The following is a 26,669-nucleotide window of genomic DNA, read 5'->3' on the forward strand; positions in this document are numbered from 1 at the left end:
AGCTCCTCTGAAGAACGGAAAATCTGAGGAAAGGGAAGCATAACCAAACCTTGCCCTTGCGAGGAGCACAGTTCAGGGTCTAATTCCTGCGGCCTTATCAGCTTCGAATGTACCTGCAGATACAGCTGATAATTATCAAAGGAGTACAGAGTCAGGGAACTGGATTGCCCTAGCTACTTTACACTGACCTGGAAAATGTCAGGATAAATTACGGAATGGTGGGGGTCCTGGGGGAGTTGGCGATTTCACTCCTTTTAGAAGTCTCAACACTTTGTGGCTATTGAGCGTTTCCCCCTCTCAGCGATGAGTTGCTACCAAGTCATTGAGGAAGGATGGTTTATGAACGGTCAGGGGAAGGATGGCCAGAGGGTAAGGATACAGGCCTAGAATCTTAAAATAAAACACACTTCTGCACGTGCCATAATTTAAAGATGTTGGTGGTCCAGACCGTTGTGGTAAATGGTCTTAGAGCCTCTGCTATCCTTCCCCAATCTGTATTATTATTATTTATTAGGAAGAGGAGCATCCTCTTTAAAAGACAGAATCCCTCTAAGAGGTTGGCCGCGGCTAGGAGGCGTGTAATGAATAGGGTCGCCCCCAGCGCCGCAGCCCGCGCTGGTGTGGGAGAATCTCTCCAAAGCCAGGCGCTCCAGCCTCTGAGCCTCTGGGCGCGCGCGCACGACCGGAGTGCGCGCCCCCGCTCCTCGCGAGCGCGCTTTCCCCCCAACCCCCATTCTGCAGCCGTCCCTGGCGCCCGCGCTCTCTCAGCCCCAGAGCAGCTCAGCTGACCGGCGGCCGCCAGACGCCGAGGCTACCAGTTAGCGAGCACAGCTGCGGCGGCGCGAACCTCTCACGCCGCGCTCTCGCGCCGACACTCCCCCTGCGCGCCCCTCCCCCACCCCAGGACTGGGTCCGGGACCAACCGAGCGCAAGCCCGTGGCCTCTTCCCCCGCGCCGAGCGTGGAACGAGGCTGCGGTGGTGAGTGGCGGCCGCGCGGCCATGGGCGCGCCAGTGTCGCTCTAGGACAGGCACACAGGGGCACCAGTCAGAGCGGCGGCAGCCTTGGCAGCTAGCCTTCTCGGGCGGCGGCGGCGGCTGCCGCAAGAACAGCTGGGTTGGGATGAGCGGGAGCAGCGCGGCGCCCGGGCCGGGCTCGGGCTCCTCCCCGGCCGCCTGCCGCTTCGCGCACTACTTCGTGCTGTGCGGGATCGACGCGGACAGCGGGCTGGAGCCCGACGAGCTGGCGGGTAAGGCCGTGGTGCGGCGCCGTGGAGGCAGGGAAGCTGGTGGCGCGGGGGTCCCCGTAGGGACACGGGGAACGCTGCAGAGACGCGCGGGAGGCGGGGGCCCGCCTCCAAAGTCAGCTCCCGGCGGCTCCCCACGCCGTCCACTCTCCAGCCGGATGGGCGCTCGGGCAGCGATTTAATGACATTGTTATTTATTCCGCGCGCAGGGTGCGCTGCTGAGCCTGCGGGCGGCCGCAGCCGAGGGCGCTAGTAGGGGGCTTTAGCCTCTCTAGCATGGGGTTATAAATAACGGGCGCGGGGGCAGGGGCAAGGGCGGCACGCAGGCCCCTTCGCCTGCAGCTGCACGCGGAGGCTGCAAGTGACTCATAGGGCGCTTTAACTCTCCGGCCTCGCAGTCTTCCCGTTCATCCCACCCCCCACCTTTTCCGCCCCGGCCGCAAAGTTTCAGCCCCGGCACGTGACGCAGCGCTCCGGCCTTTCTGGGGGAAGGGGTGTTAGAGACCGAGGAAGGTGATGGCCCCGCGGGCGAGCCCTGGGCGGGAGGCTAGTTGGACTTCATCCTTGATTGTTCCCGGTCTGCACCGCCTCCTGCCTCGGGTTCACTGATGACGGTCGAAGTCACCTTTTGGAATCCTGTCGATTTGGCATTGTCACGGGAGCTAGCAGGGACTTTGGACGCTCAGGACCCAGCATGACGCTTTGTTGATACTGCCTACACTGTTCCCGAGTTTAAGGAGTTGGGTTCACCTCAGTTGGGTGAACCTTGTGATTCTGCCTGATTTTCCTGGAGGGACACCGGTCCCCTCTCTTGACTCATTTGGTGGCGCAGTGCAGGGTTGAGCTGGGAACCAACGCTGGGAGAAGGGGCCGTTAAAGGAGTAGGGGGCGGGGGGGGGGGCGGGTAGTGCGCAGTGTCGAGAGGAGGCCAGAGAGAAACAACTGATTTCATTTTTCACGTCTGTTTCTTTCTCCTTGGCTCCTTGGGATCGGAATCTTGGTGTCTTGCCTTTTTTTTTTTTTTTTTTTTTTTAATGAGTGAAACAAGTGACATCTACAGCCTGAACTTTATCTGTGTCAGTGTTAAACGCTTAAGTCATAGCCTTTTAGATTAACTTCCTGTGGACATAACATTCCTTATTGATTGCACCAATGTGAATTTTTGTTCTTTCCTTTTGAGGGGACTGAGAAGAATGTATTAAATAATAAACAATAGAGTAAACAAAACTGTTCAGTCTTAAGATACAGTACCCATCAGCCCACGTCTTTATCTTTTTATTAAGTCAGCTTCACAGCAGAGCATTTTCAACAATAAAAACTTAGTCTAGCTTTAGTTAAATTTTTTTGGAAAAGAAGGATAATAGAATATCAGATTTTCTGTATATTAAATTGTGTAATCATAAATTATTTTGTCAACTAAGATTTCACTATTTCTGTGATGCACAATGACTTTGTTAACATGGCCCAGGAATATAAAGTTAGAAAAAATGTCTGTAGAAGATTTGGAGGGATTGCTCTTTTGGGATGGGTGAAAAAATTACTGGTATCTCATTTTTCTAAGATCTCTTCCTCTCTAAACATCCTGAACATTGGTGACACCAGGGTCACTTGGACGCCTTCTGTCAAGTGGTAGCCTATGAAAGGAAAAAGCCTATATTTTTTCTTCTCCATCTGAAGTCTGTGTGCTTAGTAAAGCTTAAAACAGCATTAAGGGTGTGCCCTGGAATACTTCAGACACAATGCAAATGGTTTTAACAAAAGTAATAGTAAAAAAAATTTAATGCATTTTTTAGAAACTATTGTATCTCTTTTTGCTATTCTACATGTGAGTATAGATGATTGTTTGGCATTTCTGCTCCTTATGATACTGGGTGTGTTGAGGCAACCATCAGTATTGGTAATATTTCAGTATCATTCATTCATTGAACAAATAATTTTAGAACCTGTGTCACCTAACAACATGTGTAGACTGTGTTTTAGGCACTGGGGAAAGCTGTGAAGAAAAGTAAAAAATTCCTGCCATCATGTAGCTTATGCTATCATTAATAAATAAATGATGAATACATATTGTCTGCCAGATGTTAATAAATGCTATGAGGAAAAAATAAAACAGAGAAATGGGATTGGGAAGTGCCAGCAGGGAGGTAGAATGGTGAGGTTGTAATAATAGAATGGTTAGGGAAGGCCTCACAGAGAAGGTGACATTTTGAACAGAGACCTGAAAGAGGTAAGGAAGCAAGCCATACAGGTTGTGTGTGGAACAGTCAGCAAGTGCAAAAATCCTGAGTTGGAAGAGTACCAAGTTTGTTTAGGTAAAAGCAATGACACTAGAGTGGCTGGCAGTGAGGGAGGGTAAGACTAGTAGATAGGTCAAAGAGATTGTATCATCTCTCATAGACAATTGTTAGATTTTTACTCTGAGTGGTAGAACATCACTGGAAGGTTTTGCTCAAAGTAATGACAGGATCTGATGTACCTTACAAAAGGATTACTGTGGCTACTATGTTGTGTAGATGACATCAGTTGCGAGAATGGAGGCAAGAGACCAGATAGGAAGCTAGTTCACTATTTGAGGTAAGAGATGTGAGAAGTTGGTGGTTTAGACCAAGGTACTGTTAGTGGAAGTGGTGAGAATATATTCTGGATATATTTTAAAGTTAGAGACAACATAATTTGTTGATGATATGAATATGGTATTTGTAGTCAAAGAAAGGATCAAAGATGACTCAAGATTTTCAGCCTGCAAAAATCAACTTTACAGCTTTTCAACTCTAAAAAATTCTCTTATTACTGAAATAGGAAAGACTAATTGATAGAGAAGCAGGCAGGAGAAAATAAGTTCAGTTTTGGACATACTAGTTTGAGGTGGCTAGGAGACATTCAATTGAAGATGTTAAGTACATGAGATCTCTCAGGGGAGAGATGTGCAATGTAGATACAAATTTAAAACTGTGAAATCACCTCGTGAGGGAGTATAGATAGAAAAGACTCAAGGATTGAATCATGAGAGCATTCCGAAGTTAGAAGTAGGAGAATAAGGAAAATAAAATTGAGGAGCTTAAGGAGTATGGCCAGTGACATGGGAGGAAAACAGAATGTGGTATAGATTTTCCAACTGACAGTGTTTTCTTAACTATTTCCATAGAGCTAGATTTGGGGATAAGGAAACAGTGCCATTGTATTAGTCAAATTAGTCAGAAGCTTGTTTCTGTTTTGCCGCATTATTAATTCAAAGTTAATGATAGTTAAGTTTCTGTTTTGCTTTTCTGGAACTGATCTATTTTTATCACATTGTTTCTTAGCAAGTTGTCACCCGCTTGTAGAAGGTCTTAATTGACTTCTATTAAACATAAATTCTACCAGTTGCTTTGTAGACTTGTTCTTAACATATGCATGTTCCTAGAATTCACACTTCACACTGGTGGGACAAATACCATATGATAAAGTAATACAATTAAATAGACTAACACCTTATAATAAGAGTTTTCAAAGCTTCAAATTATTTTTTAGACATTCCTCCCAGTAAAACCCAGCCTTAACAACAATTGAAAATACGTCTTCCACCTCAAGAAAATAGGTTTCTTGGTAGTTGAAAATAATTTTAAAAATAAAAATATATTTAAAAATTGAGGACCTAGAAGTTTTATAGGAGCTCTGGTGACGTAGTGCCTAAGGGCATTTGACTGCTGACCAGAAAGCTGGTGGTTCAAACCCACCAGCCACTCCTCGGAAGGAAGGTTGGGCAATCTCCTTCCATAGTGATACTGCCTTGAAAACCCAAGGAGGGGTCTCTATCAGTTGGATCTGACTCGATGGCAGTGCATTTGGTTTGGTTTAGAAGTTGTATAAGAATGTATATAAATACATGTTGGTATTATTACCTGTTCTTTCTCCACCACATCTTAGCTGCTGTTGTGTTCCTCCTTCTCTGCTCACTGTGTATTTTCAAGATGCACCTTATCCATAAATGAAAATTAAATTTTAACAAAAAATGCTTAAATTTCTTTTAAGTGCTAAAGATAAGAAAAGCTTCAAAACTGGATTCTTTATTGCGTGAAGAAGGGAGGTATAAATGGAGATAAATCTTGGAATTAGTTGATGTGATAGAAAGCAGAAATTTTGAAATTTTCCTTTTTAGCCCTTACTTCTGTTAAGACCTAGCTATAGAAATTTACATGGTTTGATTCACAGCAAAGAATCTTTCAGGCAGTGGAAAATTAAAGACGTAATTAGGTCTATATTCAAGTAACATAAGTATGCAAGCCACTCAAAAGGTCAGGGACTCTGCCTCTTTCTTTGATATAAATAAACGTAGTATACAATGTCTAGGGAGCTCTGGTAGCATAGTGGCTAAGACACTTGCCTGCTAACCAGACGGCTGGCGGTTCAAACCCACCAGCCACTCCTCGGAAGGAAGGTTGGGCAATCCTACTTCCATAGTGATACTGCCTCGGAAACCCAAGGAGGGGTCACTATGAGTCAGGGCCGACTCGACGGCACATAACATAACATAACAATGTTTAATAAGTGAATTCACATGAACTTTACATATGAGACTATAAATTGTGTGATGACCAGAATATTCTTAAAGCATTCCCATGAGGCTGGATTTGGTGCTGTTCATAGCTGTTGAGTTTGACGGGTGAGATCCCTGCCACAGGCTTCTTTTCCTTAATGTCTCTAGCTATTTTTAGTTTTGGTTGTTTTGAATGTAATTTCTGGAAGAATTTGGAGGCAGTGGAGACCATGATCTAAATTCAAATATAAAATATAATTGAGACTGACAAAGTATCATGCCATCATAGTACTAGGATGAACTTTAGATAGCATTTACAGTGACGAAACTGAAGCTGAGAGAGTAAGGGACACGTAAAATCACATTTGACCAGCAGCAGAATCTGGACTAGAACCTAGTTGTTCTAGTACCGTATACCACATTATATTTTATTTAAACTCAGAAAAGGTGAGTTTGACTGAGTTTAGCAAGCAGTTCAGTCTTGTTCTTACTCTAGACATGAATGTCGTAGTCAGGATTGTGCTGAAGTGTGTCTTAAAAACAGTGGACATGGTACAGGCTTTGGTGTATAGGAACAGCCCGGTCTGACCACCATTGATAGTACTTCAGTTAGCCACAATAGATACAGTTGGGAGTTTGGAAGGTCAGGCCTAGTTAACAGAGAAGGCTGGGGAAGGAATGAAACAACGATCAGTCACCATTCTAATGAAGTGGAAGAAGATTCAAGGTCTGGTAGCTCTGATACAGTGATAACTTGATTTTAAAAACCCACTGGGAAAAAAATTCTTAAAATGAAATTGGTCTAGTAGGGAGTGCATCTGAACTCCCTCTGATAACCCCATAGCTCAGACATCTGTTCCATTTTGTTAATGCAGGACATGCCAGCATAGAGAAAGAAAAAAGATGGTATGCTGTATTTAACCCAAAAGCAAAAAAACCAAATTCACTGTTGTCGAGTCGATTCGTAGTGACACCTCCTTGGGTTTCCAAGGCAGTATCTCTATGGAAGTAAATTGCCCAGTCTTCCTTCCGAGGAGTGGCTTGTGGGTTTGAACTGTCAGCCTTCTGCTTAGCAGTCAGATGCCTTAGGCACTACGCCACCAGAGCTCCCATTTAACCCAGTCTATCCTCGGAAGGAAGGTTGGGCAATCCTACTTCCGTAGTGATACTGCCTCGGAAACCCAAGGAGGGGTCGCTATGAGTCGGGGCCGACTCGACGGCACATAACAAACAAACAAACAAACAAATGCAAAATATTAACATATAATCAATATAAAAATTACATAAGTGGTCTTTTATAGTTTTCATTTCTTATTAAATCTTTGAAATCCAGTATGTATTCTACATTTACAACGTACCTGCGTTTGGACTAGGCACATTTAAAATACTTCATAATCATATATGGATAGTTACCCTATTGGATAGTGCAGCCCTAGGTCTTTGCAAGATTGGTGTCTTGGTCCTCTAGTCCTGCTGTACAAGACAACCACAAGTAAATGGCTTTTACAAACAGGATTTATTGTTTTACAGCTTAGGAGGCTAGAAGTCTGAGTTCAGAATGTCGGCCCCTCCACCTTGGGCTTCAGCTCTGCCTTTTGCTCCCAGCCCACTGGAGCTGGAGGCATCTCTTAACTCAGGCAGCTGCTGGCTGCTGAGGCTGACAAACTCAAGGTCAATAGGTAGAAAGGCACAGTACCAAGATAAGCATATGATACTCCAGACCACTGGCTCAAGTTCGGGAATAATCCCAGATCAGCAGGCAACATGGCAGGCCAAATGCAGGATCCAGATGTGCCAAAAGCTAGAGACCTTTCTCAAAGCTTCTTCTTATATGCTGGAAGTAGGCTACACCCCGAAGGCAGCTATTCAGCTCCTTGCAGCAGACTCCGCAGTGGAGGTGATTACAATCCCATCATGGGGAATAATTATATCCAGCTGTCCAGCTACTCAAAACCACTGGCCCAGCTAAGATGATACACAGTTTTAACTACCACAATTGGCCTCTTCTCAGCATTCAGGTCTCTGCACAAGTGTTACCTCCTCAGTGAGGCCTTCCCAGACAGTCCTATATAAAATAATATCCTTCCTTACTCTGCCTGCTCCACCCTTGCCAGTCATGCCACTCTATTTTCCTTATAGTACTTGTTAGCTGCTGTCAAGTCAGCCGTCGTGGTGACTCCATGTACAACTGAATGACACTGCCTGATCATTACCAGTTTTTTTGGTTTTCATTGGCTGGTTTTTGGAAGTAGATCACCAGGCTTTTCTACATAGGTCATCTTAGTCGAGAAGCTCCACAGAAGCCTGTTCAGCATCATAGCAACACGCAAGCCTCACTGATAGACAGTGGGTAGTGACTGCACATAAGACAGGTTGGCCAGGAATTAACAGGTCTTCCGCACGAAAAGTGAGAATTCTACTACTGAACCACCAGTGCCTCCATATTGGCACTTACCAGTACCTGACAATATACTGTAAATGCATTTGCTTGTTCTTTACACATAATTTTATTTATTTTGTTGTTGACAATATATATAGCAGAATATACCTTAGTTCACAGTTTCTATATGTACCATTTAGTGACATTGGTTACATTCCTCAAGTTGTATAAGTATCCACCATCCTTTTCTGAGTTGCTCCTCCCCCATTAACATAAACTTACTGCCCCCTTGCTTCCTCTCTTATCTTTCGAGTTGTTGTCAATTTGATCTCATATAGATCTTAAAAGAGCATGATGTTCAAGACAGATTTTTTTTTTAAACTAGTTAAACTAAATATTGTTTGTTTTTAAGAAGGTTTCAGGGAGTATTTTTGGTTTAAGCTTTAACAGTTGTCTAAGGGCATTAGTTTCAGATATGCATCCAGCCTTCATGGCTCCAGAAAGTCTGGACTCTGAGAATTTGAAATTCTGTTTTGCATTTTCTACTTTTTGATCAGGAATCTTCTATGGAATCTTTGATCAAATTGTTCAGTAATAGTAGTCGGGCCTTAGCGAATTCTGCTGTCATGGTAAAGGAGGCAGTTGTTTAAGTTGTCAATGTCAGTCTTTCCTATTAAATTGTCAGCTCCTAGAGGATAGCATAGGAGCTCTGGTAGCATAGTGCCTAAGGCACTTGACTGCTCACCAGAAGGCTGGCGGTTCAAACCCACCAGCCACTCCTCGGAAGGAAGGTTGGGCAATCCTACTTCTGTAGTGATACTGCCTTGGAAACCCAAGGAGGGGTCGCTATGAGTCGGGGCCGACTCGGCGGCAAACAACAACAACAACAAGAGGATAGCATAGTGCCTAAGGCATTTAACTGCTAACCAGAAGGCTGGCGGTTCAAACCCACCAGCCACTCCTTGGAAGGAAGGTTGGGCAATCTCCTTCTGTAGTGATACCGCCTTGGAAACCCAAGGAGGGGTTGCTATGAGTCGGGTTTGACTCGATGGCTGTGAGTTAAGAGTTTTGAGAGGGTAGGGCCTTTGTCTCTTGTTTATTTTTCATTGTTACTGACAATAAAAGGTCATATATTTGATCTGAGTGTGGGTTTTTTAAATCTTATGATGGGAGCAAGGGTTTCTTTAGAAATGAGAAGCTTGAGGTTGATGAAAAGCAAGAGAGTGGGTAAATGATTAGTTTTTAGAAAGATTTACATCAGCTTTGTGAGCTACTAAAATTTCTCCTGTTTGTAATATTTATTAGCCTATTCTCTCTTGCAACAAGCTATGAAAAATAAATAACTTTTTTTTTCTTTTTACCAGTTCTGTTCAAGCAAGCATGCAAGTACTAGCGAGGCTTTTTTTGTTTAAGCTAACAACGTGTCTTACTTATTCATAAACTAGTTCCAAGTGATGAGCACATAAACAGTAGGTAGTGTGTATAAAATTTCAGAAAGTGGTTGTACTAAGGAGTGCTTGTACCTTCAGTTTTGGTTTTAGAGGAGCGTTTCTTAGAAAATCACATTCACAGTTTGCTTTCTTATGGGTACCCATGCTAGTTTTGGGGCGTGATCAGCCAGGGTAGTTCTCTTTGTTTCTGTAAAATTTTACCCTTTATATATATTTTCCCCATTTATATTTTGTCTTTACTGTGCCTTGTGTAATGTTCTGTTCTTTCTATGGCTTGACTTTTTAAGGTGGCACCCGAGATGCTGAGAATTTTCGGTATGAGACTACCCTTTTACTTTTCAGGAAAAAAAAATGCAAAGATGGTTGGGGATAAGAACTGAGAATTCGAGGAAAAAAAGTGAAAGTTTTTTTATTTTGGATGCTGTTTTATTGTGTTTTTTTGGTGAATGTTTACACAGCAAATTAGATTCCCCTTTGACAGTTTCTACACAAATCATTCAGTGACATTAGTTAGATTTTCTACAATGTGTCAGTATTCTCCTTAATTCTGTTTTGATTGTTCTAGTTCATATAAACCAAACCAAACTCGCTGCCATTGAGTCGGTTCTGACTTTTAGTAACTCCCTTTGGGTTTCCAAGGTGGTAAATCTTTATGGAAGTAGATTGTCTTCTTTCTGTGGAGTGGCTAGTAGGTTTGAACCATCAGCCTTCTGGTAGTGTATTAAAAATTTATTTTGTTGTTGAGAATATACACAGCAAAACATAGACCAATTCAACAGTTTGTACATGTACAGTTTAGTGACATTGATTATGTTCTCCAAGTTGTGCAGCCATTCCACCATCCTTTTCTGAGTTATTCCTCCCTCCTTAACATAAACTCACTGCCCTCTAAGGTAAAAAAAAGTGGAAGTATTTTGTATGGTAAAACAGCACATCCTGAGGGTAGAAGAGCGTGGAGCACTTGCTTTCTCAAATATCCCTTCACCTTTTCCAAGAACTCATGACTTTTACTAATTTTATTCTAAATTAAATACAACTTTTTATTAACATGGCTTTGGATTACCTGTTTATTCTTCTATAAACTTGTTATATTACTGGTGCAGAAAGCTAATTTTGAAATAATGCTTTCTTTAAATGACTTTCAAAGGTAAGTATTAACATCATTAAGTCAGAAATAACCCCAGGAAATCACCTTTATACTCTGAGGCTATGAAAATAGCCAACATTTATTGGGTCATGAACTGAGGTTGATGATTTATAAACATTATCTTTGGTCCTCATAACTGAAGGTGTTACTGTCCTCATTTTACAGATGAGGAGAGTGAAGTTTAGTGAATTGTTGCCCAAAGTGATAGGTACAGTAAAGGCCAAAGCCAAATTCTATTCCAGCCTGTCAGTGGCCCCCTTTCACTATGTCCTTCTGTTGCTCCAAGTCCTCCAGACCAGCTGTCCTCAACACAGGTGATTCTTTATTAACAATGGTTGAAATACTGAGGTTGTAAATGATACACATTTTTAAATAAATGGAATGGATTCAAGAACTTCCCTGTAATGATTTCATTCTCACTCAGTTCCATTCCTATATAGTTTTATTAGATGGGCAAGAAGGAGGTGGCATTATATACACCTGTAGTAGTTAGATTTGTATGTCAGCTTGGCTGGACCTGGTTGAGTGGCTGGGCAGCTGGTGGTAGTTACTCCCCATGATGAGACTGGCAATCAGCTCCATGGTGGGATCTACCACAAGCAGCCAACTGCCTTTCAGATGTGGTTTGCTTACTGTATATAAGGAGAAGCCCTGGGGATAGTCTCTAGCTTATGGCACGCTTGGATCCTGGCGTGTAGTTATGTGTCGTTGTTCAGTAGCTTGCCATGCTCTGCCAACCTTGGGACTTATAATGGACTTAAATTAATGGGCTGCCATGTGGTTTGGTAACATCAGGACTGTGCCTTTTTACTTGTCAACCTTGGGTTTGTCAGCCTCAGTAGCCAGCAGCTGTCTGAGTGAAGAAACGCCTCTAGCTTCAGTGGGCCGGGAGCAGGAGGCAGAGCTGGACCCCAAGGTTGAGGGACTTTCACCCAGCCCCTAGAGGCTGGCACTTTGAACTTGGACTTATAGCTTCCAAACTATGAGAGAGTAAACTCCTGTTAGTTAAGGCCATCCAATTTGTGGTATATTCCTGTCAGAGTGGCACTTGTTGTTGTTGTTGTGTGCCATCGAGTCGGACCCATCTCATAGCGACCCCTCCTTGGGTTTCTGAGGCGGTATCACTACAGAAGTAGATTGCCCACCCTTCTTTCCTAGGAGTGACTGGTGGGTTTGAACTGCCAGCCTTCTGATTAGCAGTCATGTGCCTTAGGCACTACACTACCAGAGCTCCCCAGAGTGGCACTAGGTAACCAGAACATACCTTACTGGGAAATGTGCATAGCTTCATTACATGATGGGAAGTCAATCTTGATGCTAAGGCTAAACTACTGTTACTAAAGATCTGTGAATAGTTTCCACAAACTCATAAAGTCTTTTAGGACTTCTGCAAAAGTAGGCTTATAGTCTCATTTGCTTCCCTTCCTTGTAGATTTAAAAAAAAAATTTTTCATAATCTGAGGACACCATAGGAGTGTTTTTCTCAACACATACGCTGAGCTAGATTGTTTCTAGATTCTTTCTTTAATTATAAGATGTGTCAGTGTTTTGGAAAGGGCTTTTAAACTATAAATGGAAAAAAAAAACCCACTGCCAAGTCAAGTTGCTTCTGACTCATCACGACCCCCATAGGGTTTCTGAGGCAGTAAATCGTTAACGAAAGTAGATTGCCCAGTCTTGCTTCCGTGAAGTGGCTGGTGAGTTTGAACCATCAACCTTCTGGTTAGCAGTCAGATGCCTTAGGAACTGCGCTACCAGAGCTATAGAGTGCAGCAAATAAATGTGACAGAATTAAGATTTTAGGTTGCAAAAATTTTTCAGTTTTAACCATGCTGTGAAGACTAGGGGGAGCCCTGGTGGCACAGGGTTTTAAAGCACTTGACTACTAACCAGAAGGTTGGTGGTTCAAACCCACCAGCCACTCTGTGGGAGAAAGATGAGAATCTGCTTCCTAAAGATTATAGCCTTTGAAATCCTATGGAGTAGTTCTACTCTGTCTTATATATAGAGTCACTGTGAGTTGGAGTGGTGGGTTTTGGTGAGGGCCAGAATGCTGAATCTTTAGATATAACTTGTGCATGTCTAGGTTTTAAACTGAAAACAAGTTTAAAAATATTTTTAAGTATCCTGTTTTCTAGGAGCTCTGGTAGCATAGTGCCTAAGGCACTTGACTGCTAACCAGAAGGCTGGCGGTTCAAACCCACCAGCCACTCCTCGGAAGGAAGGAAGGTATTGCCCTACTTCCTTAGTGATACTGCCTCGGAAACCCAAGGAGGGGCCGACTCGATGGCAAATAACAACAACAACAACAACATCCTGTTTTCTAGGTTCCAGGGCCTTGTGATGAAAATCTACTTGTTTTACATTCCTTTGTGTAATTTTTTCCTACCCACACCTGGGGAGTCACACTATCTGGTTTGAAGACTGGGTTTTTAATCAGGAGCCCTTATGTCCCTTCCATCCCTTCCTCTTTTCTCACTGTCATTTACTTAACACAGGAAATTATTCTGTAGTTTAAGGAAACTTGTGTAGAGGTAAGGCTCTGTGGTGGTGTAGTGGTTAAGGCATTTGACGGCTAATCAGAAGATCCATGGTTTAAACCTACCAGCTGCTCCGTGGAAGAAAGATGAGGCAGTCTGCTTCTGTAAAGATTTATAGCCTTGGAAACTTAGTGAGGGTTGCTCAATCAGAATAGACTAGATGGCATTGAGTTGGGATTTGAAGTGAGTGTAGAGGTGATGTATAAAGTAAGTAAATTTGCAGTAGCATTCCATACATACGTGTTGACTCAAGTTTGTTTATAGGTAAATCTTTTGTACTCCGCTCCAGTGTCTCCTTCAAAGATCACCCTTATTTCCACCTTAGCCCTCTCGAAGCCACCTCCCATTCCTCTTTTAGTCATCTCTTCTGTGTATTTAAAACCTTTAGAGGAAGAAATATTCCTTTGGCAAAAATTCCCAATGTAATTAAAACATCATAGTGAAGAATTCTTTTCAGTATCTAGGGAAATCCTCTATTACCTTCACCCCCAGCATAAACTGGGAAGACTTCTTATTTCCCACATCTTTTCAGGTTTAATACTCTGTATTTCTTGTCCCCTTTAGTATCTTTCATAGTCCTTTGAGAAAATAGGGACAATCTGCTAGACCAGCACTATTCTTCCTGTATATTAATGTATGCCATTTTTTTTTCTTTTTGCTGTAGATTGGGGCTAAAATATGAAGGAGGAATTGTTTCCCCTATCCATCTGAGACAGGAATTTTGTGGGGGTTTTTTTGGGGGGAGGAGTGGTATTCTGTCTGTGCTCTTGTATAATTCCCTAATGGTGAAGTCTTCCCCAATATGCACCAGCATATTAACTTATAATTCCATGAGAATGAGATATTGATTCTAATAAGAACAGATTTGAACACTAGGAATTCAGGTTTAAAGCTTGTGGATAATTCACTTCCAGGACCACAGTGTTTTGTTTTATTTTCTAAGTTAATTTATCTTCACTTTAAGTTTAACCCCAACCTTTGGCCATGAAATCAGATGTGCATGAACTGTTGAATGTAAAACAAGTTTGCTTTGTAAATTTGCACCCAAAGCACAATTAAAAAAAAAAAAAAATTAACCCCAACCTTTAAGGAAATTTAAACGTCTGGGTTAACAAGATAACAGATTGTTTAAAAATATTGCCATCTCATGTCTCTAGTGTATTCTTTTTCTTAATAAATAAACTTTTGTCTGGATTTCAAAATATTCTGGCTCAACTCCAGAAAAATTTGTACTTCATTTGCTTTGTGCCATTGTTCCCAGGAACAATGACTGATTTCACAGGCATTGGTACCATTGAGGTGATTATGGCAAAATCTGTTATTTTGTTTGGTTATTCTCTCTCTTGTCTAGTAGTGCTTATTTCTTCATTGGCAGTCCTAGTTGCAGTCTGATTTTAATTAAATACATGAAAGGTGTGTGTGTTTGAATGTAAAAGCTTGTCAATTCTTCATATTGAAGGACTGATGGGCCTCATTTACTGTGAACCACTTGGAAACCATCATGACCTTGGTGGAAAGGGACAAAGTGAAGAGTTTGTTAAAGTGTTGGTTATATGGAGGATGGTAGAAAACAAAAAATTAAAAACCACAACTGTTACTCCCGAATTCTCTTAATTCTGATTTCAGTGATATCTCTCACCTCCTCGTCCACTTAGAACATAAATTTTGTGGTTTGGGGAGGAGAAATTGTACAGAGATATCCAGATAAATATCCTTGGCCCCCAGCCCGTACAGATTTAATATGAGTCGGGGCCGACTCAACGGCACACAGCAACAACAATGAGAAATCATGCAATCATTATTAAAAATTTCCTGCACAAATGTTGAGCCTACTGAAAGTTTAACAAAATTATGTTCAGTCTTCCCTGGAATGAACTTTCCTCTAAGCAGGAGTAAAAATTTAGCATTTTCTGAATATGAACATAAGGCCAAGAAGTAAACATACTTTGTTGAATCATTGGGAGGCAGAGGCATTGATGTGAAATATCTGTTGACATGTATGCATATTTAGTATTTATTTCTGTGCCCTATTGAACTCTGTGTTGAATAGGTCAGGTGACAGCTTTTATCTGAAAATCACTCTTTCATTGACAGCTGAAGCCCTGGTGCGTGTGTGCACGCATGCATGTGCACATGTGTGCACAAATGCGTGTGTAAGAGAGATTGCATTTTTGTTTTTCAAATGTAGGGAAGAAGAAGCTGTTAGATTCCTTGTGCCTACAAATAAATTGTTCTGTAAAATTCAGATTTGCCTTGAGACTTAAAGGAAATTGTAAATAGTTGTATAATTTTAGTAAACAAAATTGAATAGCTTTTGAATGTCTTCTGAAGCAATGAGACATAGTCTCCTCTCCAGTGTGAGAACTGTTTTTGCACCCTATTCCCCAACCTGTGCCTTTTAACCCTGCTGCTTTGTGGCAAGATTATAGGCCTTTGAGCTTTTCTCCTTTCTACCCAGGTTTCCTAACACAGCAATGTAAAGCTTTAAGCTTTCTTAAAAGATGGTTTTTAGAAAATTGAGGAGAACTTTCAGATTTAATTGTAGGCATGGGTTTTATAAATGTTTTTACTTTAAAAAGTTTATTTTTTCTCCCTTAGTACTATTCTCCTTTTCAAAGTATCTGTGTGTGTGTGCGTGCGTGTGTGTGTGTGTGTATGTATGTTGCACATGACTAAAAAGATTATCTTTGGAGTAAAAGTAAAAAGTTCTTGGAAATTTCATTTCTTAAAGTGAAAGTGCTTATTTAGTAAGAGCCCAAAAATGTGAGCTTTTCTAAATAAGGGAGCCTAAGAGAGATTCAACTGTTTAGTCTCCATTGCTGAGAAATTAAAATCTGGATTTAGAGAGTTCCATGCAGAAGCAGCATATTGTATATTTTCAGAGTCAGTGCTCTGATAATTATCTGATTAACAGATAAATACTTTTTAGACACCCTACTAGGCAAAATAGAGTAGGATGGGAAACCCAACCCAACCCAATCCACTGCTGTTGAGTCGATTCCAACTCATGATGACCCTATAGCAACCTACAGGAACAAGTAGAACTACCCCATAGGATTTCCAAGACTATACATATTTACGGGAGCTCTGGTAGCATAGTGGCTAAGGCACTTGATTGCTAACCAGAAGGCTGGCAGTTCAAACCCACCAGCCACTCCCCGGAAGGAAGGTTGGGCAATCCTACTTCCGTAGTGATACTGCCTCGGAAACCCAAGGAGGGGTCGCTATGAGTCAGGGCTGACTCGACGGCACATAACAACAACAACAACAACATACATATTTACAGAAGCCGACTATGACATCTTTCTCCTGTGGAGTGGCTGGTGGGTTTGAACTGCCAATCTTTCAGTTAGTAGCCAAATGCTTTAATCATTGCACCACCAGGCTCCTTTGGAAGAGAAAAAGGGACCAGGAAAAGGAGATCATTTAATTTTGCTACCTTTTAGTAGCTCATATAAGAAGTTTTGGGGAAAGAGGGTAGAATTAGTGACTGGGAAAAAAAATAAAAGGAGCTATCTGTGTATTTTATAAATGTTTTGCATTCTGTCTTCAAATTTATCCAGAAAACCAAGCATTTGCTTGCTGTATTTCAGACATTTTTAGCAGAACTTTCTGAGCAATGTCTGTGTTACAAACCATCCGAGATTTATAACAATGAAGCATTAGAACTTTGGTTTACATGGCACCTTCTTGTTAATGAGTGAGGGTAAATAAGATTACTGGTTTGAGATAACAAAAGGCACTGAAATTTTTTTTTTTTAATTGTGGTAAAATATATCTGACAAGATATTTGCCATTTTACTTTGTGTTAAAAATTTTAGCTTTGAATTATAAAAATAATATATTTTCAGTTTCAAAACTAGAAAATACAGGATTGTGTAAAGAAAGTAATGTTGTTGTTGTTGTTATTTGCCGTCGAGTCGGACCCGACTCATAGCGACTGCTCCTTGGGTTTCCGAGGCAGTATCACCGGAAGTAGATTGCCCCATCTTCCTTCCGAGGAGTGGCTGGTGGGTTTGAACCACCAGCCTTCTGGTTAGCAGTCAAGTGCCTTAGGCACTAAAAGTAATAGTCACCTGTTATCCCACAGGGGTGGAATTTAAGATAAAGGTTTTGATTTATGGTCACTACAGCTAGAAGTCAGAATGACCATTTTATTGAGCGGTTCTGGTTAAATGAACAAACCCAGTAAGATTTTTTTTTTTTTTTTTTTTGATCCAAGTCATTGCTACTGATTGTTTGTGATGTTTGTAAAGACCTCAGTAAATAATTGCTGATTGGAAGAATAGATGAATATATCAGGTGGAGTTGTCTATGTCAGGTATTTACTTTGAGGAATAAAAATTAAATCCTTACTACTTGCAGCATATTTTTTGACCAGTATTCTTTACACAATCAGTAATTAAAGTGAAATGAGAAAAGGAGTAGCTCTGATACTCAGAGATTTATACCAAAATAATAATTTCTTCTTATTATCGTTATTGGAAAGAAAAGGGGGATAGCATTAGTGACGATGAGATGGAAAGTGAGAGAAAGTAAGCTAAATGAGCCATTCAGTGACAAATAAGATAAACTCTTGTTCTTAGTCTTACAAGAATCCGATTTGTTACCACATAAAACAAACAAGCAAAATCCAGTGCTTTCAAGTTAAATTCTTACTCACATGTTTAGATGGTATAAGAAACCTCTGATGGAAAATATGGTTGTCTCCATTAGGTTGATGGGTGAGAATAATATTTTAGGAGGCTAAATCTAGAAGCAGCAGTAGATCTGACACTTGGCCCTCACAGCTCCTTTCTCTGTCTTCTGTGTAAACATTTCGTGATCAGTGGTGGCACTAGCTGCAGAAAACGTGGAGAATGCTTGCAGTTTCCCTTTCCATGCAGTAGACTAATATGTTCGGGGACAGTATTTTGATTGCTTTGTTATGTTTTGGCTATCAGTGCTTTTAAATTCCCAGACTGTGTTGCTATAAAGAAGTTAGGATTTTTGACCCCTTTTATAAATGACTTTCCTCCTAAAACATACTTTCTGTAAGTTTCATATATTAAAAAAATACCTTAAGATACCAAAGAAGGGATATTTATCATAGTCATTGGAAAAACTGATTTAAGGGCAGGTGTATTTCTCTCTCTTTCTTAAACCTATCAGGTTATAGGCATGATTGTGATTTTTGTTAGTGATGACAGTGCCTCCCTTTTTCCTTTCTGTCTTGTTGAGGGAGTTAAGTATGTGTGCATTAAAGTGTTATTTTAAGTCTATGTTTTCAAACATAAAGTATAAAAATATCATAAGAAAAATATAGCAACTTCCAGGGTGTGCTTACATTTAACATTTTTTTTTTTTAAATACTGTGTTTTCACTGGAAATTTACACAGTAAGTTAGGTTCACATTTGACAGTTTGTACAATTTCAGTGACATTAGTTGCATTTTTCATAATGTGTCAGCATTTAATTACGTTCTGGTGGTTCTGTTTCTAGTACTCTATTTCCTCTGCCTCATTATCTTCTCATTTTTTCTTTAGAGTAATTGTGAACCTTCCTAACTTGTTTTGAAGTTAGGAAAATTTGTCCAGCATTTATTAGTAAATACTCTTTTCCTGCAGTTCTTCAGTTTGTGCTTAAAACACGGCTGTTTTTGTGACAGGCTGTAGTAGAGCATTTAGAACGCATCTGTGTTCTGTACCTATGAGTCAGTGATCCATACCCTCTAACATTTTGGAGCTTGTGTAGAGTAGAACCGTCTGTAACCTCTTTGAAGGCACCCTGGTGGCACAGTGGTTAAGTACTGGGCTGCTAGTTGAAAGCTTGGTGGTTTGAACCCACCAGCAGCTCCAGGAAAAAAGACCTGGAGATCTGCTCCTATAAAGATTAAAGCCTAGGAAACCCTATGGGGGGCAGTTCTACTCTGTCTTGTAGGGTTGCTATGAGTTGGAATCGATGAAACGGCGTCTTACAACAACATTGTCATTTTGAATGTCTGCAAGTGTTTGTACCGGTTTTAGGCATTCTGATTAATGTGCAGGGCTGCTGATAAAAAGGTTGGAGGTTTGAGTCCACCCAGAGGCACTGTGGAAGAAAGACCTGACAGTCTACTACTGAAAAATCAGCTGTCAGCAACCCTGTGGAGCACAGTTCTACTCTGATATACATGGAGTCATCAGGAGTCAGAATTGACTGGATGGCAACTGGTTTGATTTTTGCACCTAGAATGTTTAGATCGTCTGATACTACTCCAGTAGTATGTATATCAGTTGGCTGATAAAAATCTGATGATGTACTACTTGGTCTTGGTTGATGATTTATACCTAGTGCTGACTACAGAGCCTGTCAGGATTTAATTGCTCAATAAATGTTAGCTGTTATCTTTATTGTCATAATTATGCCTCACATACTTTGATGGGATTTAGGATCTTCCTCAATACATTCATAAACAATCTCTTGGGTTATGTCCCCCCCCCCTTTTTTTTTTAAACTGACAGCTTATTTTGTCCTTTATTATTATTATTATTATTTTAAATTGACATGCTTTTTAAAAGTTTTGGTAAAAAAAAAACACATATGTAACAAAATGTTGGCCATTTCAGTATTTTTTACACATACATGTCAGCGACATTAATTACATTCATCCTGTTCTGCAGCCATCACCACGGTCTGTTTCCAAATTTTTCTATCATCTTTAACACAAGTTCAAACTAAAAACAAAACAAACTTACTGCCACCTAGTGAATTCTGACTCATAGTGACCACAATTGGGTTTCCAAGGCTGTAAATCTTTACGGAAGAAGACTACCTCATCTTTCTTCTGTGGAGCAGCTGGTGGGTTCAAACTGCTGACCTTTTTGCTTAGCAGCCAGATGTTATTGTTAAAAGATCTTGGGTATATGAACAAATTCCCAGTTGCTTTTGTATCTGGACTATAGGACTATAAGGTAGTATGGTGGAAGATGAGGTTGGAGAGGTAGTCGGGAACCAGAGTCCAATGGGAAAGATGAGCTTTCACCTCAGCATGCCAGGCAGAGTTGATCTGTGTTTATATTGCTGTTAACCCTTGACAACTAGTGTTTATTTTAAACTAATTTGTTTGAAAAAAAAAAAAAAAGACTATTTAGGCTTTTGTAGCACTTCCTTTGTCCATTTTTGTTTTGGTAGTAACACCTATATTCATCTTCAGACTCAACAATGCAGGCCACACAGGTGTTCTTTTCTTCTTCTGTTTTTTCTTTTTTAAATAATTGTCCCAGCATGAAAGAGAAGTGATAGTAGTGTTGCTCTTCAGAAAAAAAAAAAAAGAAAGAAAGAAAGGAAAGAAGAGGGTGGTAGTGGAAGGGAACTGAAAAGTGCTTGATAAATTATGTAAGGAAACATTAGGCTTTTGTCAGAAATTTAGTTGTTAGTCAGCTGCTAGCCAGCCCATCTGGCACACATTTTTATTGTTCTTCTAAAATATTTATGGGCTCTGACAGTCCCTGCCTTGTTTCCATTAGATGCTCACATATTCTCTTCATCCAGTAACTAATCTGGGATTGCAGTAGTTGTCCTTGTTTTGTTTCCTTGATGCTATACATGTAATCAAGAAAAAGATACTCAAGGAAAAGTTTGGATACTCACATTCTCTTGGAGAATAAATTGTGGAGCAAATTAAATAATGTAATACTATTTGAGAACAACAAACAATGGCTAAAGCCATCACTGTAGTTTTTTATGCTTTAAAGTATTTCTGAATTTTGAATCTCTTCCTGATCTTCAAATAGTACCGTTTATTTGCATTGCAGAAATTTCATTTTTGATTTAGAGAGCATATAATTAATAAAGTAAATTTAATTTTGTTTACAAAAGCAATTTGTACCTTTCCTATTAATTTTCCAGCAGTCTCTTGAAATCATTTAGAATGTAGATCAAAAGAGATCATGAATAATCCTTTTATTTTTAAAAATTTACATCTCTTACCTTAAATCATTGATACTAGGCTTATAATTTACCATTCAAAAAAGGTTTTAAGAATTTATCTTACAAACTGCTCTTAAAGCTCATGAGACTGCTTTTGTAGGAAGTTGAGATTTACCTAGTTGTACATACTTCTGTTTTAAGAAGAACTTTTGCCACTATTTAATAATATCTTCAAAGTTAAAATATAATTTTCTTATATTAGCTGCCTGTTTTACAAGGGAAGGGAACCCTCAGATAATCATTAAAAGGGAAGTTGGCAGTTTGAGTTCATACCAACTGCTGAGATTTTACCTAGTTGAATGATAGATTACCATTTTAAAAATAGAATAGGGTCAGTCTTCTCAATTTTGTAGGTTAACATCATGACAGCGGTTTTAGAAAATACAGGCTGTTTATGTCACAGGTACGTAAGATAAGGTTTTTAATATTTAAGTCTAATCTTGCTTTCACTTTTTGCTTTGAGTTTTGGCTCCTTTGTCTGCTCTGGCCTTGGAAGATGAGGAAGCATAATGACTTTATTGGGGTCAGTGCTTCCTAGAAACCTGGCTGACTTTGATGGTCAGTAGGACCCTTTTGCCACCTTTTAAACAAAGGATTTGGAGGCCTTGCAGGCTACCCATCTGTCTTCCAAAGCTTAATGCAGAAAAGAAGTTTTACTTTGGGGCAGAAAGAAAGAAGCCTTTTCTACATAAGTATTTAGAATTTGTGAAAAACAGTTTTTTAGGTAAATGCTTTGGTGGTATTTAGTTCTATGCAGTTTTACAAATCATCAGATTTTGCCTCCATGTATTAGGAAGAAATGAGTTGGACAGAATTCTAAGTCTTGTCACTGAAGTAATTAAATCAAAATTATTGCAGAACAGCTTTTTCAGAATAAAAAGGAAAAAACAAAATAAGTCAATTAACTGTTTTCATTCACTTGATTTTTCTAGTAAAATTGATACCACACAGATTATTTTCAAGTACAAGTCATCTATTGAAAATTAAATTTATCCTTTAGGGAACAATTCTGTAGTGTAAAATTGTGCCGCCTTAACTCGTGGCTATTTAATTTTCCATTTTTATTTGTCAAGTAGACTTTTGGGCACTAATGAGGTAGGGCTGGTCAGGCATATTAACATTTTTTCTAAACATGTCTTTCTATTCTCTAGACTTAAAGCTCCTTGAGAGAAACAGTATCAATCCCAGACATGATACCTGGAATTGAATCTCAGTTCTGCCATTTGCTAGTATTGCTTCTTAAACTTTTTAAACCGTAGTCTGTCCTCTCTAAAACCGGAATATGTTTAACTCAAAGTTTTTGGGTTGATGAGAGAATATGTCTCGCATGAGGGTGCAGTCATCTCATGGCCCAACAGCGTCTGGGCTACATAGAAAGCGCTCAGTAACCATAACCTAGTATTCATATTTATAATCCCTCAGCATCTAGTACAGTGCCGTGCACATAATAAATGCTCACTGTACATTTATTGAATAAGTGTTGTAGCTTAAACTTCAGGGAAAACTTCCAGAAGATGTAGCTGTCGTCAGTATAATTGATAAATGTAATAAAAAGAAAAAAATATCTATGTGTTGGATATTTGTACCTCATTTTGATTGGAGTTACCATGCTCTTGAGACATTCTGGGAAGGGACTATATTTTATTCATTGTGTATACCGGTTCTTGTCACAGTCCTGAAAAATGGTAAGTGCTTTCAGTACATGTTTGAATAAATTGTTGATTTTTCATCACTTCTTGAAATGGAAAGTTTTTCTATTTGTCATTTATGTTTTGATAACCAGATTGAAGTTTTAGATGTCCTTTTTGAAAACTGAACTTTAGGAGGTAAGATTTGACTAATCACATCTCAAAATGGTGATAAGTTTTTTTTTTTTTTCCTTAAATGTAAGCATAAGCCTCAGTTAAGCACCTTTCTTAGACACAAACTGGTACGGGCATTATTACTTAGTTTATTTGCATATGGCTGGAACCTGGGGTAAGGAAATTCTGTGCTATGTGTAAAATTTTTTTGTGTGAAACTTGTAACCTGCATGTGCTATAGCTGTATATCTGTGACTCAGCAGGGCCTCTGAGTGTAGATCCTTCACCCCTTGCATGCAGAATTCTCTTTTCAAGTCCCTGAGCATAACTGGGATCTTGACTAAAGATTCCAGCTAAGGTATTCCATTTCCTCATGGTAGTACTCCCTCTGTTGTAGTACTTTTTCCCAGTTTTTGCTATGTGAGATGAGGTCACATTTTTTGGGGGGTGGAGGTAAGGAGGAGACCAGTAGTGATATTAAATAGGGTGATCAGAGTAGACCTCATTGAGAAGGGATCTTTGAACAAAGGTTTGAGGGAAGTAAGGGAATTAACCAAGTAGATATTTGGGGCAAGTGCCTTTCAGGCAAAAAGAACAGGTAGAGGGGAGGCCTTCAGGTGAGGGTTGTAGTGGTTGTCTAGCGAGTTCAGGGAATCCTAAGGAAACTGGAGGAACAAGGGAGAAGAGGAACAGAAGATGTGGTCAGAAGAATCACAAGAGGCCAGATTATGAAGGGCCTTTATTATTGAAAGAACGTTGGCATTTACTCTCAGGAAGATGGGGAGACATTGCCGGATTTGAACAGAGGAGAGCTGTCAGACTTAGTTTTAAAAGGATCATTCTGACAGCTGTATTAATACTAGATTATAAGGATGCAAGGGCAGATGGGAGACTTGGGAGGAAGCTATTGCAGTAATCTAGGTAAGAGACGGTGGGAGTTCAGAACAGAGTGGTAGCAGAGGGTGTGGTAAGAGGTGGTCAATTTCTGGATATATTTAGAAGATCAAATCAATAGAATTTCATTACCAAATGGTAGGGTGTGAGAGAAAAGGAGTGTCTTAATTACCTAGTGATGCCATAATAAATTATCATAAGTGGGTTGCTTTAAAGAACAGAAATTTATTTTCTGAAAACTCAGGAGGCTAGAAGTCCAAATTTAGCAGTTGGCTGTAGAAGGAAGTCTTTCTTTGTTTGATAATCTAGTAACTGGCAATTCTTAGAGTTGTGTGTACCCTCTGAGTCTTTATCTATAACACGTCTTTCCCCTATGTGTATGTCTCTCTGTCTATTTATTTATTTATTTTAATAACTCAGAGGTGATTAGGTTTAGGACCCGTCCTACTCTGGTGTGACCTTTAACATAACAAAAGAAAACTCCTATTTCTAAAGAGGGTCAGATCTGTAGGTACAGGGGTTAGGATTCCAGCACAAATTTTGGAGGTAAATAATTCAATCCTTAAGAGCAGAAAATCAAGGCAGACTACAAAGATTTTGACTTGAGCAACTTGAAAAATGGAGTTGCCATTAACTTTAGGTGGGGAAAACTTTGGGTTGTATAGGTTGGAGGAGGGGTGATACAGATCCAGAATTCATTTTTGGACGGGTTCAGTTTCAGATGCCTCTTAGGCATCCTGGTCAAGTAGACTGTTAGATGTCTAACTCTGTAGTTAGGGGAGAAGACAGCTGGAATTACAAATTCATGGATGTATTTAAGCCCTTGAGACAAGATGAGATCACTTAGGCAGAGAATGTAGATCAAGAAGAGGAAAAAGACCAAACATAGATCATGGGTACTCTGACATTAAGATGGAATCAATAAGAACATTTAAAACATTTAGGAAAAAAATATATTTAAAGGAATGGAGAATAGAACAGTAAAGAAGAATTGCACTTGCATCTCTGTTTTTCTTCCCTTATGAAACTCTTAGTTCCCCCCCCCCCCCAATCTGGCAGTAAGCTCAAGGTCAAAGTGAACACAGAACTAATCCTTTTCCTGGTAAATTCTTTTGATTCTGTTCTTTTTCACTTTTTAAATACATTTTACTGAAATACAATTTATGTACAGTGAAATACACATGGGTCAGTGTATTTTTCATTGATATTCTTAAATGCTGATTAAACCTCAAGAATATAATTGCTAAACAGGTATTGATAAATGATGTCATGTCCACTATACTTTCATTAAGCTGAACAATGAAACAAAGTGTAGGTAGCCCATCCTTACTGCTAACAATACATTAGTGCCATAAATTCTGAAAAATGACCAGCTGTTGGACGTAAAAGGGTTTTAAAATTTTGTTTTGTTTTCACTTCTTGCCTGGAGACAATTATAAAATATTTGTGTTTTAGTTGCTTTATGTGCTTAAGCAGTATGCCTTAATGAATTGATAGAAGGTAACTGGTCTAACCAATGGAAAATTATTTTTGATACTTTCAATTAGATTAATGGAGCTGCTTCTGAAATATAATATGGCTTAGGTAACACTGTCCTCTTTTTTTCTGTCTTCCATTCTGTGTCCAGTTTTCAAGCTTGTGTTTGAATTTAGTTTGTTGGGGAAGAATGACTTATGAAGAGTGAATTAATTTGTCATCATTTAATTTCCTCTAATAATGTAGGTGTTCAACTAGAGTACATTGAAGACAGATTATTTTCCCGTCTTTCCAGTTTAAGGATTATCAGTATTAGGACGGTAGAAAGTTTGCATTTCATTTTTCACCTCTGGTTAAAACATCTGTTCCAATTGACATATTTACCATTGAATTAAGGTGTCTTTGGTGATTGAATACTTAAAGGTACAAGCTCATTAGTTTCTTTTCTCCATACAGATAATGCTTCAACAATGCTAAGTAAATGACAGTCAAGAGTCTTTAATCACTCCTAGTGAGAGTATGAAATTTTGTTACTTTGTTAGTAAAAATCACCATCAGTGTACTTTCATGAGGTTTCTAGTTTCAAGGGCCTCAGAGTTTTGATTATTAAAATAACTTTTCAGTTGCTCAATGGATGCATGGTCAATTCTTAGTCATGAGATTGATTGTATTTAAGCCAGTCTTTTGGTGTAGTGGGTGAGGTAATTTGGTTGCTAACAAGAAGCTCATCGGTTCAAACCCATCAGCTGTTGTGCAGGAGGAAGATGAAGTAGTCTACTTCTGTAAAGATATACAGCCTGGGAAACGCAGTGGGGGTTGCTATGAATTGGAATTGACTCAATGGCAGTGGTTTTGGTTTTGGGAAGGGAGTAAGGGGGATTGAGTTGGAGTGTTGTGTAAAATATGTTTTTATATATCAATAATGAAATTTTTCTTGTTATATTCATGGAATAATTGGTTCAGAGAAATTTTAATAAGATATCCAGTTTTATTGGATAGAAAAAAAATGTATGAATAAAGTTTTATGATGTATGGCTATAAACTGAAAAATTAGGAATAGATGTTATTTGGGCTTTGCACCTGAATTTTTTTTTTTTTTAATTTTATTTTGATTTGGGTGAAGATTTACAGAGTAAATTCACTTTCCATACAGCAGTTCACATATACTTTGCCTCATGTCATTGACCAAAATTTACAATGCAACAGCTCCCCTCCCACTTCCTCCCCATAGTTACCTCTTCCCAATGTCCATTACTCCATACTCTTCT

At 39.7% G+C, this 26,669-nt stretch overlaps 1 protein-coding gene across 1 annotated transcript in view; it reads left to right on the top strand.

Annotated features, from left to right (window-relative positions):
• The first annotated feature begins 1,121 nt into the window (after positions 1-1,121).
• DENND5B (DENN domain containing 5B) overlaps positions 1,122-26,669 on the top strand; it is a 355,051-nt gene continuing 329,503 nt past the window's right edge. The window contains exon 1 of the mRNA XM_042781291.1: positions 1,122-1,248. Within this exon, the coding sequence (XP_042637225.1) occupies positions 1,122-1,248 (127 nt within the window). The remainder of the gene's footprint in view (positions 1,249-26,669) is intronic.

This window comes from Orycteropus afer, unplaced genomic scaffold, assembly GCF_000298275.1.
Source record: "Orycteropus afer afer isolate SDZICR_OR568_19922 unplaced genomic scaffold, OryAfe1.0 scaffold00100, whole genome shotgun sequence".
Taxonomy (NCBI): Eukaryota; Metazoa; Chordata; class Mammalia; order Tubulidentata; family Orycteropodidae; genus Orycteropus; species Orycteropus afer.